Source organism: Carcharhinus amblyrhynchos, chromosome 13 (assembly GCF_965287045.1).
Source record: "Carcharhinus amblyrhynchos chromosome 13, sCarAmb.v2.hapA, whole genome shotgun sequence".
NCBI classification, from domain to species: Eukaryota; Metazoa; Chordata; class Chondrichthyes; order Carcharhiniformes; family Carcharhinidae; genus Carcharhinus; species Carcharhinus amblyrhynchos.
Window position 1 is genome coordinate 61,030,962 of NC_137336.1, and position 17,441 is coordinate 61,048,402.

A 17,441-nucleotide genomic window follows, 5' to 3' on the forward strand; every position below is an offset into this window, starting at 1 on the left:
AAGTTCCACCCCACAATCAGACTAACCATGGCCTACTCTCCGGAATTGGTTATATGCTTGGACACACGCACCTCCATCAAGGATGGCCACCTCAGTATGTCATTATACCACAAGCCCATGGATAACCTCACAATACTCCGCCTCTCCGGCTTTCATCTGAAACACGTTAAAGAAGTCATCCCCTATTGGCAAACCCTCTGTATACACAAGATCTGCTCAGATGAGAAGGATCGCAACAGACACCAAAGACAGGAAATGGCACTCGACTCATTGATCGACAGTTCTGACGTGCCATATTGTCTCCTTATACATATGAGCCTTTACAGGTAATCAAGTGAAAAACTGCACCGACCTCCTCAGAAGACAAACACGGGACACAGCAGACAGCGTAGTCTTCGTTGTCCAGCACTTCCCGAGAGCAGAGAAGCTACGACATCTTCTCCGGAGCCTTCAACATATCATCGATGAAGATGAACATCTTGCCAAGGCCACCTCCACACCCCAATTACTTGCCTTGGACACAGCATTAATCACAGCAAACTACCGAGCCTTCAGGAGAACAGTGACCACAATACCACACAGGTTGCCCCAGCAATCTCTGCAAGATGTGCCTGATCATTGGATACCATCATTTCACGTGAGAACATCTACCATACACATGGTACATATTCTTGCAACTCAGCCAACGTTGTCTACTTGATATGCCGCAGGAAAGGATGTCCCAAGGCATGGTGCACTGGGGAGAGAATGTAGATGCTACGACAATGGATGAATGAACACCGCTCGACAATCACCAGGCGGGAGTGTTCCCTTCCTGTTAGGGAACATTTCAGCAGTCAAGAGCATTCAGCCTTTGATCTTTGGGCAAACATTCTCCAAGATGGCCTTCAAAGACAGACAACAACGCAGAAACTGATAGCCAAGTCCTGCACACATGAGGGATGGCCTCAACCGGGATCTTGGATTCATGTCACACTACCTGTAACCTCTATGACTTGCCTGGGCTTGCAAAATCTCACTAATTGTCCTGGCTTGAGAAAATTCACACCTGTTTAACTTGTACTTAACCCTCCCTCCACTCGAATTGACTGCACCTGTAAAGACTTGATTACCTGTAAAGGCTCACATACCAACCATGATCTTCTAAATTGTGTCTATATCTGTATATGCCCCATTTGTGAACCCAATCCTCCACTCTCCTGACAAAGAGGCAGCACTCCAAAAGCTCGTGCTACCAAATAAACCTGCTGGACTTTAAACTGGTGTTGTGAGACTTCTTCCTGTCATTATCAGTAGGAATTGAATACTTTATACACATTTATGAATATGTCTATTCACTATCTTAAGTATGAGAATGTGCATATTCCTTGACTTCTCTGATAACATGATTGTATTCTGTGATTTATTATTCCCAGAGAATGTGGCTTGTCTGGTTTAACCCTCTTCCCATTATGCTTCAAGGTAGCTTGCATTTTGACCAAGGTGCACAATACATTCAAAAAATACTTGTTTAAATCCATGTTTTAATTCCTCAACAAATGAGTGTCAATGCAAATAGTAACCTGCATAAAATAAATATAAGACACATTGTGGTCCTTATTCTAAGTTAATTTTCCTGTTTAGTAACTTCATTAGTTTTTAAATCCCAGGATTTTCTGAATTTCTCTAACAATGCAAGATAAACTGAAGTCTTCAATGAATCAAGCTGTGCAAGACCTGAACAAATAGATGTCAGAGATGACACAAAGGTGACTCAACCAGATATATAAGGAAACAATATGGCAGGATAAAAGGATACGCAAAGCAGTTCTAACCTTGAAATACTCCTTCAAGAATCAACATATACCTGTGAAAAGCCAGTCAGTATACAAGCCCTCAACACTCTCAACAGGAGTCAACCAGCATGTAAACTTAAGATGTATGTGGATAAATTGTCACCTCATTTGTATGGGGTGGATGTGAAGGATCAAATAAACCAGCACAACCCAGGCATATACCCTAATCAACTAGTGAAGCTATTTCTTCACTGCAACCGACAGGTCAGGAAGGTGGGATCTCACCAACTGTACTGATACAGACCTATTATTAATACCACAAGGCCCCAATAACTGCAAAGGAACAGCAGCAGTCAGCACAGCAACAAGTACCATAGGAATGACACTCTCTGTAAAAGGAACATCACCCACATGATCAGCACGTGTAAACATGCATGCATGCCATTAAGAGCATTGCCTAATTTAAAGATTAAGGTAGAATTTTCCGGGTGCACTCCCATCAAAACTGGAAAATCCCACCCGAGGTCAACGGACGTTTGTATTGTCCGCTCCCAGCTCGCTACAATTCCTATGACGGACAGGACAGGAAAATTCGCCCCCCCGCCCCCCCGCTCCCCCCATGGGTGCATGTGACATGACTGACTAGTAGAACAAACAGTTGTCAATGAAGAAGAACAGTGGGTATAGCGGGTAATGTGGCTAACTCAGTCACAGTAAAAAGTCTGACAACACCAGGCTTTAGTCCAACCGATTTATTTGATAGTAAACTTACAAGCTTTCGAGGGGACTCCGTCTTCGTCAGGTACAGGATTGTGCATGCAAATGAGCTTCCTATTCATTATGAAAAGGGGGATACTTGGCTTTTAGAAAGTAATTAGTCTTAAAAAGTTCAATAAAGACTCTCACTGAGATGTGTGTATGTGTGTGGAGAGGTGAGGAGGTGGTAGAGTGTGGGGAGAGGACACAATCCCTATTCAGAACCTGTACCTTTCCACCTTTTGCAGTGTACCTGATTATTCCTATTTAATCTCCATTAACCAAGCCCTAATATAAATCAAAATGATAATGAAATGTCACCTGGATTCTACTTTTAAACATTTAGGCCTGTGCTGCCAGCTGTGATATTTAAACCCTACCACTTATCTAATACAGAAGGGGGAAATTAGACTTGCTTTGCGTAGCCACGGCAACAAAACAGTTGAGCGCTTTAATGATTCTTAATTATATGTTGCAACCAGCTAATATACTTTCTGTTGAAAACTATGAGTGGAGTTTGCATAATGCATGCTTCAGATAAACAAGGCCTGAGTGTTCCTGCAGGGTATTTTCTCTGCCTGGGTGCTTGAGCTGGTAACAGGACTGAATACAAGTGTTGGTGGGGAAATCACTGGTTTATATTTCCAATCTCCCATCTAGTAATTTAAGAGATAACAATCAGGGGCTGTAACCCTGTGTCTCCTGGCCTACAGTGGGACTGTTCAGAGAAGTGTGTGCTTTATATTTTAGTTTATGCTTCAATTTATGAAGTTAAAAAAGATGACTAATTTTTCTTAACTATAATAATTATCAGACATTTTGCAGTTGAATTGCATTCGGTAAAATGTGTGCAGGACAGTTTCCTAACTATTGCTTTCATCCTGGGAGTTACCATTAACTAGAAATGTAACTGGACCAACCATATAAATACTATGGCTACCAGAGCAAGTCAGAAGCTGAGAAGTAATTCACCACCTGACCACCTACCTGTTCTCCATCCACAGAATACAAGTATTTCGAGTACAATTGCCTGGATTAGTGCAACTCCAATGTCACTCAAGAAACTCATTGCCATTTGCAACAAAGCCTTCTGCTTAATCAGCATGCCATTAAATGTTTGCTTCTTTCACCAACAATGCACAGCAGCAACAATGTGTACCATCTACAAGATGCATGCGACAGTTCACCAAGGCTTCTTAAACAGTACCTTCCAAATTTGCAACATCTTCCAAGGAGAATACCAACACATGCAAGTTCCACACCATTCTGACTTGGAAATATCTCATTGTTCTTTCATTGTAGCTCAGTCAAAATCCTGTGCATGTACCTACAACACATGGACTGCAGGGATTCAAGAAGGTGGTTCACCACCACCTTCTCGAGGGCAATTGGCATAGGCAGCAAATGTTGATCTAACTAGTAATGCATGCATGCCACCAAAGAATTAAAAAGATATTGTTTATCTATCTTTATGAGGCACATGTATTTCATAATACAGCATTTATCTACTAATATTTCTCTTCCAGAATCTAAGAAATGAAGAGCAAGTTGCAATTATTCAGGCGAGCACAGTGCTGTCTCTAGCAGAAAAGGTAGAGTTGAATCTTTGTTTGTATCTCTGTCTGATTCTTTGAAGAAGTGACACCCTGAAAGCAATATGGAAAGATCCTGCTTTGTGCCTAGACGTTTGATAAAGTTTCCCTGGAAAGGTTACAAGTTGAGCCCAACGAAATGCAGATCCATGGTATTCCACTCCTAAGGATGGCACAGTGGTTAGCACAGCTGCCTTACAGCGCCAGGGACTGAGGTTCAACTCCAGCCTTGTGTGTATCCATGTGGAGTTTGTATGTTTCCCCATGTCTGCGGTGGTTTCCCTCCAGGTACTCCGGTTTTCTCCCACAGTCGAAAGATGTACAGGTTAGATGGATTGGCCTTGTTGAATTGTCCCTTAGTATCTCAAGATGTGTAGGTTAGGGGAATTAGCAGGGTAAATACATAGAGCTACGGGGATAGGGCCTGAATGGGATGCTCAGTTGGAGAATTGGTGCAGACTTGATGGGCTGAGTGGCATTCTTCTGCATTGTAGGGATTCTACGAATTCCATGACAATTATCTGCTGAGTCCCAAGGTAAGTTTATGTGTGAATATCTGACAGGTATAGGATCAGTTGCTTGCTTGCACCTACTAGAGGTAATTTTTTTTCCCAGCGCTCCCTACAGGAAGTAGTGCTAGCAAGACGCACATCTTGGTAAATCATGAGTGTGCAGTTGCAATAATGGACCGTACACCTGTGATATCCTGAATTACACTTTCTGTAAGTTCCACTTCCAACTGGGAGTTTCTACTGTCACTTTGATGGACCTTGCTTCCTGGGAGGTGAGTTAGCTCAATTGGCTAAATGGCTAGAAAGGGAGAGAGAGCCTAACTGAGCCAGATTATCCTCAATCCACATTATTAAGATCTAAGATTCCCACCAAAATCTCTTCACATTAGCCTCTAGCCCCATTTGGTGCCCGTCCCACTCTCTGGCTGCTTGTTCAGGCTAAAGCCAGGTGTGTGTGATCTCAGTATGAAGTGGAGCTCTCAGCAACCTCTTGAGTTTCATCCTACAAAACAGTGGCTGACCCAAGTCATTGCTGTCCTCGAGCTCACTTGCAATACAGGCCGTTAACATCTCCAAGCTGAATGTTGAAACTCTATGATTATTTACAAATCAATCCATGGCCTTGCCCCTACCAGACGACTGTAAGTGCTTATCCTCCAGTTTGCCAACCCATGGCTCTGTTCTTTCTGCCTCCCTACCCTTCATCCTCATTGCTGGGATCCTCATTTTTCCTGCTCCACAGTCTGAAACTCTCCTTCTGAACTTCTTGGCTTCTAGTCTCACTTTCAGAAGCCTCTTGAATCTTGCCTCTAAGTCATCTCCTGCGATTGTCCTATTTCATACCATAGTCTTCATTTCCATTCCGTGAAGTCCCCAAACCAGGCAAAAGATTACCTTTTTTTTGATTTGTTAGACCGTGAATTCCCCCTGTCCCCACTTTTGTGTGATCGACCTTCAAGATATGAAATCTTTAACAAGTCATAAACTTCTTCATATGGTACATGCTTATCTGATCAGGATTCTAAGTCGCTATCATCATCTTCTCACAGTTTCTCTTGTGCACCGGTGATGACTGTTTGTTTGATAAGTCAGTCAACATTTAACTAAAGAAATTCTGTCAGAATTGTCCTTTAACGTTATGGATGTAAAATTCAACATTGTGCAACAACAACTTAGATATAGCACATAAATGTAATAAAATGCCCCAGAGATGCTACGTGGGAAGCATCACAAAACAAAGTATAGAATTGAGTTACATAAGGAGATATTAATTCAGATGACCAAATGCTTGGCCAAAACGTTAGGTGCATCTTAAAGGAGGAAAGAGAGGTAGATACTTGGAGAGGTGCATGGAGGGGATTACAGAACTTGGGCCTAGACAACTGAACACGCAGCCACCAATGGATCAAGAATCATTTTTTTTAGGACAACGGTGATGGCAGCAGATCTAAAGCGCAGCAGGACAACATCAGGAAAGGGAGCAAAAACAGAAAATACTGGAAAATCTCAGCACATCTGACAGCATCTATGGAAAGAGAATAGAGCCAATGGGGGGGAGTCTTCCCATCCTGCCCGCCATTGGAATCATGAAGGGGGGAGTGCAGAGTGTGGACTATGTGAAAGGCTGTTAACCACGGATGGGATTTTCTGGTTTTGGGGCATGCGCCACTGGAAAATCCCGTCCAGTGTTCTGAGTCTGGATGACCCTTTGTCAGAGCTCAGCTCAAAACATTGGCTTCATTCTCTCTCCACAGATGCTATCAGGTGTGTTGAGATTTTCCAGTATTTTCTGTTTTTGTTTCAGATTTCAGCAACTGCAATATTTTGCCTTTACTTAAAAAGGGAGAGCTGTTAACATGTCAACAAACATGGGAGCCAGAAGGGAACGTAGGGTGATCAGTTTAATGGCAATTGCATTGAGGAAAACAGAGAAGAGTCTCGTGGACAAAACACACTTAGACAAGGCATGAGGGGAGATAAGAGAGCACCTAGAGAAAGATTCAAGTTCAGGGCTAGGACTAGAATCAACTTCAAAGGAAGTTTGGCCAGGCGGGTTCGTAGAAGAAAGAAATATAGCAGAGGTGGCTGTCTCAGTCTTAGTTACAAAGAAGTCCAAGAGCTCCTTGCACTTGTTTTTGGAGGCGAGGGTGGAGTAGACACGGTTTAGGAAGACTGTGGATTTGAGAAAAGAAGCTAGATGAATTCCAGGATGATTCAGGAATATGAGCAGATGTGAGTAAGATCCAGTAATGTTTTCAATGACTAGCTAAACCAGATGTGGATGGCTACGTCAGTTGTGTGCTGTTTCCTTTTAAGACATTATTCCTTGGGCTTAGAGAGTGAAAATGAGAGTTGTATCAAAGGGAATGGCCAGAGTGAGAGAGAGTAATGGTTTGGTTTAGAACACCAAATGGGGAGGTGAGGGCATGGTTGATCAATTAATAGCTGCGGAAATATTGTGATGAACAGAAGGCCAAAGGGTAGATGATTGGGATTTTGAAAGGCAGTTGTAAGTGAATTGGGATGTAGCTTTCTCCAGGGACAGGTGCAGAAGGAGATATGAGGCCAGTGTGTGGAAGTGAGATGTGAATGGTGAATGATGCAAGGAAGTGATTAGAGATCCAAGGCAGGTGGTAGCCAATTGTCTGCCTTTAAACTCTTCAGAATGTTTAAGAGTTTTATTTTCATACATACACGACAAATTGAAAACGAAATTGTGTGCAGCCACTTTTAATCAAGAAATTATGAGAATATCTCAGTGTAGAGTTTGAGTGACCAACCAACTCAATTCATACAACCATGAATAAGCCGGAAACCTATGAATAATACTTGCATTGAATTATAAATAATGCTCATCTCTTATTTACCAAACTGCCCAAATGTTATTTTGCACAATGGTGTTTTTTTCTATTCCATATTTGCTGTTAAAGTCTTGACCTATGACTTACAAATTCTCTTTTTTTTAAGTATACAGTTTGAAAATGTTTAAAACTATATTCTCTGAATAGATCAATACTACTACTAGTATGATGGTTAATTTTATCAGAATTTGGTGTTCCAGCAGTGCAGATTTTACAATAGGTTAATGAGTGGCACACTCTAGTGGTTATGGTGTAAAATTGGCAGTGGTGCCTTCTTGCTCTTGCTTCATGTTGAATACTTCAAAGAGCACTTTACTTCAACTAGAATTGATCCACCCAGTCAAACAGTCATTCCTCACCATCATTTTTATAATTCCTAATTTTTGAATGAACCCCAATCTCCTTCTCTTTCTATGTCCATATGTCACTCTTCCCTCTATATTAGATTACCAAAAGATATTAAGCAAATGATTGTCTGCTGCTCACTGTGAATTTTGCCGAGTCTGTTTAAAGTATATTGTACATTGAATGCTTTTAGCCAGCAGACATCAGGCTTACTGTCCATCAGTCTGATCTGGATTAAAGTCTACTTCTCAAATATAGGTTGCGAGGCAATAGATCTAAAACTGAGATGAGGAGGAACTACTACTTGTAGAGGGTCATGAATTTGTGGAACTCGCTGCCCCATAGCATGATGGAGTCTGAACCTCAAGAAGGAGATAGATATATTTTGAATGAAAAAAGAAATAATGGGTTATGGGGACCAGGTAGGGAGGTGGATTTGAGTCCAGGGAGAGATCAGCCGTGACCTGCTTGAATGGCGGAGCAGGATCGAAGGGCTGAATTTGCCTACTTCTGCTCCTAATTCCTATGTTCCTATGTACAAAGGAAAGCCTGCTATAAAACACTGTGCCACCCAACTCTCCCATTGGAAATTACTGTCTTGGTTTGATCCTAAAAATGGGTTTCTAATGAGGATGGTTTTTTTTGCCGTCACAGAAAAAAGGGAAATAACATTGTAAACATGGAAGTGGAATCAGTGATTGTCTGTCTGGGCGGCCCAACCAATTATAAGGTTCATAACAATGTAAGGAAAGCAGTGTGCAAGGGATTATCCATCTACAACAAATAAGTGATTAGAATTAAATGGAAAACATACTAGTGCTCAGCAATAATTCCAAACTTGGAAAGTGCACAGCCGACAGGAACTGCACAGAACTCGACTTCTGTCTAAATAATTAAAAACAGATATAGCAGCAACCGCCCTGAAACGTAATTGTATAATGCAAAGGATATTTGTAATGATTTGTAGGTTTTCAGAATAGTCAGACTCGTGTGAATTATTCTTACAACTTTTACAGAACTTTGTTCCCTGCAGATCTAACCTGTTCTTTATCAGTTTGGGAAGATCTGTATTAAAGGAAGCTGATACTCTTTTTGACTCACCATCATTCCCACTTCTGACTCCCCCTTTAAAGGTAAATGGAGGCAGAAAGCCCAGATTACCCCGTCATCACAAAGAAAAATTAGCTAAACTTCATCAGACACTTCAATGTAAATCACACAATCACTCATGCTGTCTTTACCTAACAGAATCATGCCTTAAATGATGCAAGATTATCTGATAGATGCAGATGAAAAGGCTATTCAACTCACCCATCAGAAAGGTCCTACAGCCCTCTCCAAGTGTTAAATAGCTCCTGTGTTTATTTTCCTTTCTGACAATTCAATAAGGCAGCATGGTGGCACAGTGTTTAGCACTGCTGCCTCATATCGCCAGGGACCTGGGTTCAATTCCCAGCTTGGGTCATTGTCTGTGCAGAGTCTGCACATTCTCCCTGTGTCTGCATGGGTTTCCTCCCATAGCCTGCAAGTTGTGCTGGTTAGGTGGATTGGCCATGCTTAATTCTCCTTCAGTGCACCTGAACAGGTGCCAGAGTGTGGTAACTAGGGGATTTTCACAGTAACTTTATTGAAGTATTAATGGAAGCCGATTTGTGACAATAACAAATAAACTTTAAATTCATTCTACAGATTAGTTACTTGTGCGCAGAAAAACATCTTGAAATTTAGCTGACATTGGCAAATTTGATCATTTGAACTTGAGCCACCTTGTCTCATTGCCATTGTATTATATCCTGCTTTATCATTGAAGAGGTTCAATCTTTAATCCTAAAGGCTACTCCTCCCTCTTAACCATTTTCCCTATCTTCCCTGTAGCCTTTATAACCTGCTATTTTCAGTTCCTGGTCCTGACAGTCTTGACTCCATTGGGGCTGCTATGGCATACTTTTCAAGTTGAAATTGCTCCTTACAATTTTTGTGCATTTAGAGGTGAAAATAAAAGGCAACACTTCCTTCCCCTACATTCCTACTCATATTGAATCCTAACTTCAGCAATCTGTTAACAATACATACACTCCATGACTTGTATGTGCTGTTATGATCTCAGTTGATGTTACAATTGGGCAGGAAGATCCCAGAATGAAACCCTGGCTCAAAAGACCATAACCTTTACTTTCTTTAGAAAACGTGGAGAAACAAAGTCGCAGAACCACTAAATAGTTTTAACAACAAGAAAAAACTTATTAAATATGAAAAGTTGGATTATGCTACAATACTCCTTTACTCCCTCCTTAGTTTAACAAATATGCCTAGGCTTTAAGATTAACATGGATTACGATGTACATTTTAAGCATAATGGTCTCAGTTAAACAATATCCCTTTAAACACACAAGTTGGCTGTAGTCAAACACACCACACTCTGGACCCAAGTTGGTGTCTGTGGATTTCTCCTCCGAATCCCCCAGATAATTGTCATGTAAGAATTTCCAAACTCCACTCCCAAAAACAGGCTTTAAAATGTTCTTTCACCATAAGTGTTTACATTAATGATTTACATTATGAAATCCAGCCAAGATTTTCCAAAAGATTTTCTTAAACAAAGTTTCCACTCCACTTTTAACAGCGAAATCCCTCCCATATCCATGTTTTACATCATCCCCTTCAGGATATCTTTGTCTTGATTGCTGTACAAACTGTTCACAATTGCTTTAAGTCTTAATTCTCAGATATTATTAATTGGTATCTAACTTTCAATTTATCACTGAAGTCTGCTTTTCCACATTAAATCTGGTTAATGCAATTGCCTCGTTAGCTCTGAACACTTTGTTTATTCTTCCTTGAATTCTTCTAAACAATACCTTGGTCTCTGTTCTTTGCTTCAGTCATCTTAAGACATTCTTTCTGTCCCAGTTTCCCAGTTATCTGGACAGAAACTGGTTCTTAGGGCAGCCTGCCTCTTTGCAGCTCCCTTGTCCTGTCAAGCTTCCCCAGGCAGAGTCTAGAGATGTTCACTCTCCAGTGTCCTGTCTCCAACTGCCAACAGGTTCAGCTAAAACTAAAAACAGGAAATCCATTCCCTCTGGAAAATGGCCTCCTGTTGCTCAGCAATGACTTATTCTTCTCACACAAAAACAGAAAAGGCTGGAAATCTCAGCAGGCCTGAAAGCTTCTTTGGAGAGAGAATAGAGCTAATGTTTCGAGCCTGGATGACACTTCGTCAGAGCTGAAAACAATAGAAAACAGATGATACTTATACTATTCGGGTGAGGGGAAGGGAGATTGACAAAAATGCCATAGACAAAAAGCAAAGGGAATGTAAATGGTGGTGATAGCAACCTGTCAAGAGATCTGAATGAGTAAATGGCAGAGCAAAGGTAAGCAGTTACAAAGGACAATCTGAGATGTGTAACAGGTAGCCCTAGTGGAATGAGGAAAGGGGAGGGGAGATTGAAAAAAATGGAAAACGGAAATTTAAAAAAAAATGTAAATGACACCAAATGAAATTAATTAATTAATTAAATGGAAATGGGGTGAAGGTGGAGGAGAGAGTTCATGCTCTGAAGTTGTTGAACTCAATGTTTAATCCGGAAGGCTGTAAAATGCCCAATTAGATGATGAGATGCTGTTCCTCCAGTTTGTTTTGGGGTTAGAACATAAGAACATAAGAAATAGGAGCAGGAGTAGGCCATCTAGCCCTTCGAGCCTGCCCCGCCATTCAATAAGATCATGGCTGATCTGTCGTGGCTCAGTTCCACTTTCCCGCCCTCTCCCCATAACCCTTAATCCCCTCTCTTATCAAAAACCCATCAACCCACGTCTTAAAAATATTTAGCGAGGCAGCCTCCACCACTTCAACGGGCAGAGAATTCCAGAGATTCACCACCCTTTGAGTGAAGAAGTTCCTCCTCAACTCTGTTCTAAACCGCCCCCCCTTTATCTTGAGGCTGTGCCCCCTAGTCCTACTGTCTTTTTTGAGCGGGAAGAGTCTCTCCACCTCTATCCTATCCATCCCATTCATGATCTTATATGTCTCAATGAGATCTCCCCTCATTCTTCTAAACTCTAACAAGTACAAGCCTAGTTTATTCAGCCTCTCCTCATAGCTCAACCCCCTCAACTCCGGTATCAGCCTAGTAAACCTCCTCTGCACTCCCTCCAAGGCCAAAATATCTTTGCGCAGGTGCGGCGCCCAAAACTGCACACAGTACAACAAGCCAAGGATAGGATTTTGGACATGAAAGCAGGAAGATGTGTTGAAATGACAAGTGACAGGAAGGTCTAGATCCTGCTTGCAGAAGGACTAAAGACTGCTGGGAGGAGGGAAATGTGAGCCGTTATTTCCAGTAGATGCCCATAGGGTGCAATGTATGCTAATATGTCTGTCTGAACTAAGCATTGCACTGACTTCCTGTTGCAGTAAAGTTAGCAAAAGCCAAAGTGGCATCAACAATAGAAGAGGCAGTGAATACTCTCGGCTGCATCTCATATTTCTCTGTCGCACACTTGGCCTGGCATGTTCATTCGTACTTAGCTAAGAACTTTACATCTGAATGATCAACTTTTCTTTAACTTGTTTTAATCATGTATCAGGTTGGGGGTGTGTTTTTCCCAGGCTAATGATTTATAGATCCTTTCAGAATCTGATGTTAAACAGTGCTTTTTTTAAAAAAACATACAAAACTTTGAATTAAACACAGTTTAATCATAATATCACACAATTTAGCATTAAGGACATTTTATGAAGGTGAATTTTCAGCTATTTGCCAAAAAATCTCAAGGTATAATCAAATTAGTCAAGGTTTCCAGTGGCTTCTTCAGACGTCTCAGTTTGGGTTGTCACAATGATTTAGTTTATTCTGTTGAATGCAAAATAAGCTAGTAAATCAAGTCATATTAGAAGAATGTGCATAATAAAGTATTTGAAAGCTTTTTTTTCAAAAATGAGGAGGTGCTGGAAGTCTCAGTAATCATTGCTATGCCATAGGTTGTGGGCCAAGCCCTTTAGTTTATGAATTTGCTATTAGCGTTATGCTTTACCTTTCTCGCCCTCTAGTGGCTGCAACAGATTGAAGGTACTGAGGCTGCCCTACACCAGAAGATGATAGATTTGGAAATCGAGATGGTACGAAATATAATTCTCGCTGAGTCTGACGTGCTTTTGCCACTGGCTAATGCTTAAATATTCTGCTCCCACCTCAAAATTTCAAGACTTCCTGACACTGTTGTGGGTTTGTTCCTTTTTTATGGCTCCACACTGCTGAAGCCGCTGATGTTTTCTGGTATAGTGGGAGCTCTCCACTATCTCATCCAGGTGGGCATTGTGTGTGAATAGGCCGCTCACCTTGTGGCAGTTATGTCTGACCCTGGTTTCATTGAGGATCTCCCTTTCACCGAACCCCCACCACACCTCAAACCCTCAGGGAGGTGGGTGCTTCTGGATAATAGTCAGAACTAAGAACGCTGGTGTTCTGCCTTTCTCCAGTTCACCACTCTTTCCTCTTATTTCTCACTGTGATGTATCCTGGACGATGCCACTCCTGTTGGAGGGGCGTTAGTTGCATCTCTGGCCGTGGCACCTCCCACAATCGGCTGACCATGTTGTCAGTGACTAGCTGTTGAAACCTTGGGCCAGTCACATGGAGGCCAGTGAAACAGTTTCACCACAAGTTGGTCCCCACCCCATCCAATTATCTTAAATTGCTCCACCTTAAAGAGGCTACTGCCTGCACAAATCAAAAATTACCCAGGTGAGCAGAGAACCCTTAAAATATATGTTCCCAGAGTGTACAGTGATGCAATGTGTCCAGTTATGGAATATTTCAGAGAAACAGATCTTAATTGAGTTGATTCTTATTTTTCTTGCAGGATATGTTTTGCAAACAGAAAGGTTACCTGGAAGAAGAGTTAGATTACAGGAAACAGGCCCTGGATCAAGCATATATGGTAAATCATCCCACTACATTTTATCCTGGGGTGTTAGTTATCCAATATGTAGCATTGCTTTGTATATTCTCTCTAAAGGTCTCCTTATAACATCTATAGGGTTTTCAATATACTAAATTCAGAGATATTATAGACAAATATTCAATACAGAGCTTTATCACACTATAGGCAGAATAGTCCTGGTATTGTATACAGAGTTATCCTTACAATGTACACAAGTATGATCTATTATGTGATAATCAGAAGTGTCATTAACCCTAGGCATGAGTGTTATTCTCTGAAACTGTACCGTTTAAACTTGAGCAGTGAATTAACTTACAAACTCCAAACTGCAATTTGAAAGTAAACCAAATATTGCTGAATTATGTACTTGTTTTATTGAGCATCATTTCCTCTTGACCTCCAGATCTTTAGTGTTCGTACTTGGTTTTAAGCTTTGCCTCCATAGTCTTCGACTAAAGAATTTTTACTAGAGATGCACAATGATCACATTAATTAATGGCAGCAATCCCACCTTCCTGATGCCTTGTTCAAACTGAGCTGACTCTCCTCTCCTGGTCTTAAGTGCATGCTCCTCCCCACAGCCTGCTTCAGCTATTCTGCCTCAAAGCACATGTCCTTCCCCCGAGTCCAGCCACAGCTCAGACACCCTACTTAGCAAATGCTCCTCCTCTGAGCCAGCCCCTCTCCACTACCCCTCAGATACCCTACTTTAGCAAATACTCCTCCTTTGAGTTAGGCCTGTGTCAGAAACCCTGGCTTAGAACTCGTGCCCCTCTCCTGAACCTGGTCCTCCTCCACCACTGCCACCACACCCACAACAGCCGCCCCCGCCCCCGGCCTTGCACATGTTCCTCGCCTGAGCTCAGCTCTTTTGGTGACTCCAACTTAGCACGTTTCTCCCCTAAGCTTGCCCTGATACTCTGTCTCAGAGCACATGCTTCTCCCCGAGCCTGGCACTCTCAGGTGTTCAGATACAAGATGCCCGTTTTGGCAGTTGGTTCTATCGTGACCCTGTTCCAGCAAATTCTCAAATTGGGGGCAGCGTGGTGGCACAGTGGTTAGCGCTGCTGCCTCACTGTGCCAGGAACCTGGGTTAATTTCCCGGCTTGGGTCACTGTCTGTGCGGAGTCTGCATGTTTTCCCAGTGTTTGCGTGTGTTCCCTCCAGGAGCTCTGATTTCCTGCCACAATCAGAAAGACATCCTGGTTAGGTACATTGGCAATGCTAAATTCTCCCTCAGTGTACCCAAGCAGGTGCTAGGGCATGGTGACTAGGGGAATTTCACAGTAACTTAATTGCAGTGTTAATGTAAGCCTACTTGTGACTAATAAATAAACTTTAAACATTAACTTTTAAAATTGCTCTCCTTCCTATTGTGCACTGAAAGCCTATGGGGAAAAGAAACAGCCACAGTTTATACTGAAATCTGAATACTGGTGAAATTACTGAAGGAAAGCACTGATTAGGAAGAAGGAAACTTGACACGTTGTTAAGGGAAGGTTTAATACCCAGAACACACAAGTGGGATTTGGATAAGTTTCACAAAATATTCCACATTCCTCTAATGATTTATGTCATCAACTGAGTCTTGTGTTTCAACATCCCGGCTAAATTGATTATTATTTTTATTCCTGAATGATCTGCTGTTGCTTAACTGTGAAGTTCTGCATTACACATAAGTGTTAGCTCTTTAATGTGAGCTTAATATGATGCCCTTGGTCAAAATCCCTGTCAATTAAGAATTGAACCAAGTCACTGGATGAAACTTATGGCATCCAGATGATTAAAATATATCTCTTCTAGATGTTAATATTGCATATGAAATATATACATTTGCCCTGTGAGATATTACACTCTCATTCTTTCTGCACCCTGAAGTTGCATTGGTCAGACTTTCATCCCTTTCTTTAGTTAATTATTCCTGGAAAAGGTTTCTCAACTGTTGACAAGGGCTTATAGTTGAGGGGCATTACACCACATCAAGCATAGCCGTGTGCACAAGCATATGTGCAATTTTGCATGGCCAATCCACCTAACCCGCACGTTGTTGTTCTGTGGGGGGAAACTGGAGAACCTGCAGGAAACCCATGCAGATACGGGGAGAATGTGTAAACTCCACATGGACAATGACCCAAGGTTGGCATCAAACCTGAGCTGTGAGGCAGCAGTGCTGACCACTGTGCCACCCCTTGTAAGATACACCGGCTGCTGTTTAAGCCAGCTTCTTCCTGTTGCTGATTTTATTAAAAGCTCCCCTTTCTGCAGCTGGTGTAGGCCCTTGAAAAGCAGCTGCATTGCATGATTTCACACCCCTAAATTGGCAGGCAAATTGGGAGCAGGATTCAAGCCAGGGGCCTAACAGAGACATGATGAGAAATACCAAGCGCAGAAGCTGGACAGATTCCATAATGACCCACCCAAGCATCTGATACACACACAACCCCATCTATTGTCTGGCTGTGGCCATTAATGACTAAAAGTTTTGCAGGGTTGGGATCATAGAGAGCTGGGTGAGAGCAGGGGGATTGGCAGCAAGGGCAAGGAACCACTCCTCGCACCCTCCCTCCTATCCATTGATAAGACTTTTGATCAAGAGACCTCACCCATGATCATCTGCCACACCAGAGGTCACAAGCAGGTTTACTTGTTGAACATGCTGCTGGAAACAGGCAGTGACCGGATGAGTCCTTTTAGTGGTTACTAATGGTCAATTAAGAGTATCAGTAGTTGGTACGGCGGGAAGACATTAATATTCCAATACGCCACCATCCCACCAAATTGCACACCCTTCCTACCTCCAAGCTTGCCACCAGTGAGAGCAGAAGATTCTGCGCTATTAGACTACCAAGTACAAATGAGATCACAAGTCTGCTTTGTGCAGGAAATTCAGTGTTAAGCCTTCAACCCGCAGTCCTTTCACAGATCGTTCTATGTTTCTTTCATGGCTTCCGCATTGTAACCTTGTTCTTTCAGCATATCCAAGAGCTGGAGGCTACTCTGTACAATGCATTACAGCAGGACACAGTCATAAAACTGGGTGAGTCACTGACCGAGAAGCAGAAGGATGACTTGCGAACGGCCGTGGAGAAATTGAGACGTCAGATGCTGAGAAAGAGCAGGGAGTATGACTGCCAAATTCTACAAGAGAGAATGGAACTCCTGCAACAAGCACATCAGGTAAGGATTAAAATAAATAGTATGTTTCCAAAACTTCCACTGCATTGGATAGCAGATCTGTTCGTGTGGGAAGGAAGGGATGGGTCAGAATTTGGAAAGAAAGTGAACCTGCTGATATTACACTATATTTAAGCTCTTCCCTAAGTTTCAGCAGAGATGAGGGAGGATAAAAGTGCATGCACTCAAGCTAAGGTGCAGCCACTTATAAAAGAATGACTAGCAAGACGATAGCATTGTGCACAACCTTAGGATGGTCTAAAGTGTTCTACAGCTAATGGAGCACTTTTGAAATGTGATCACTGTTTTAATTGAGGAAACTATGCACAGCAAGCTCCCACAGAAATACAAAGAGATATATGACCAAATTATCTATTTTGATGATATTAGTTGAGAGATAGATATTGGCCAGAACTTCTCTGCTCTTCTTTTGAAATAATGCATGGGATCTCTTGTGTCTAAGAATGTGATAGCACCTTG

General features: G+C 42.0%; 1 protein-coding gene across 1 annotated transcript in view; it reads left to right on the forward strand.

Annotated features, from left to right (window-relative positions):
• The window catches only part of LOC145351944 (janus kinase and microtubule-interacting protein 2-like), a 246,928-nt gene that overhangs the window by 210,973 nt on the left and 18,514 nt on the right, over positions 1–17,441 (forward strand). The window contains 4 exon segments of the mRNA XM_080201752.1: positions 4,058–4,123; positions 12,895–12,963; positions 13,707–13,784; positions 16,761–16,964. Of these exon segments, the coding sequence (XP_080057878.1) occupies positions 4,058–4,123; positions 12,895–12,963; positions 13,707–13,784; positions 16,761–16,964 (417 nt within the window).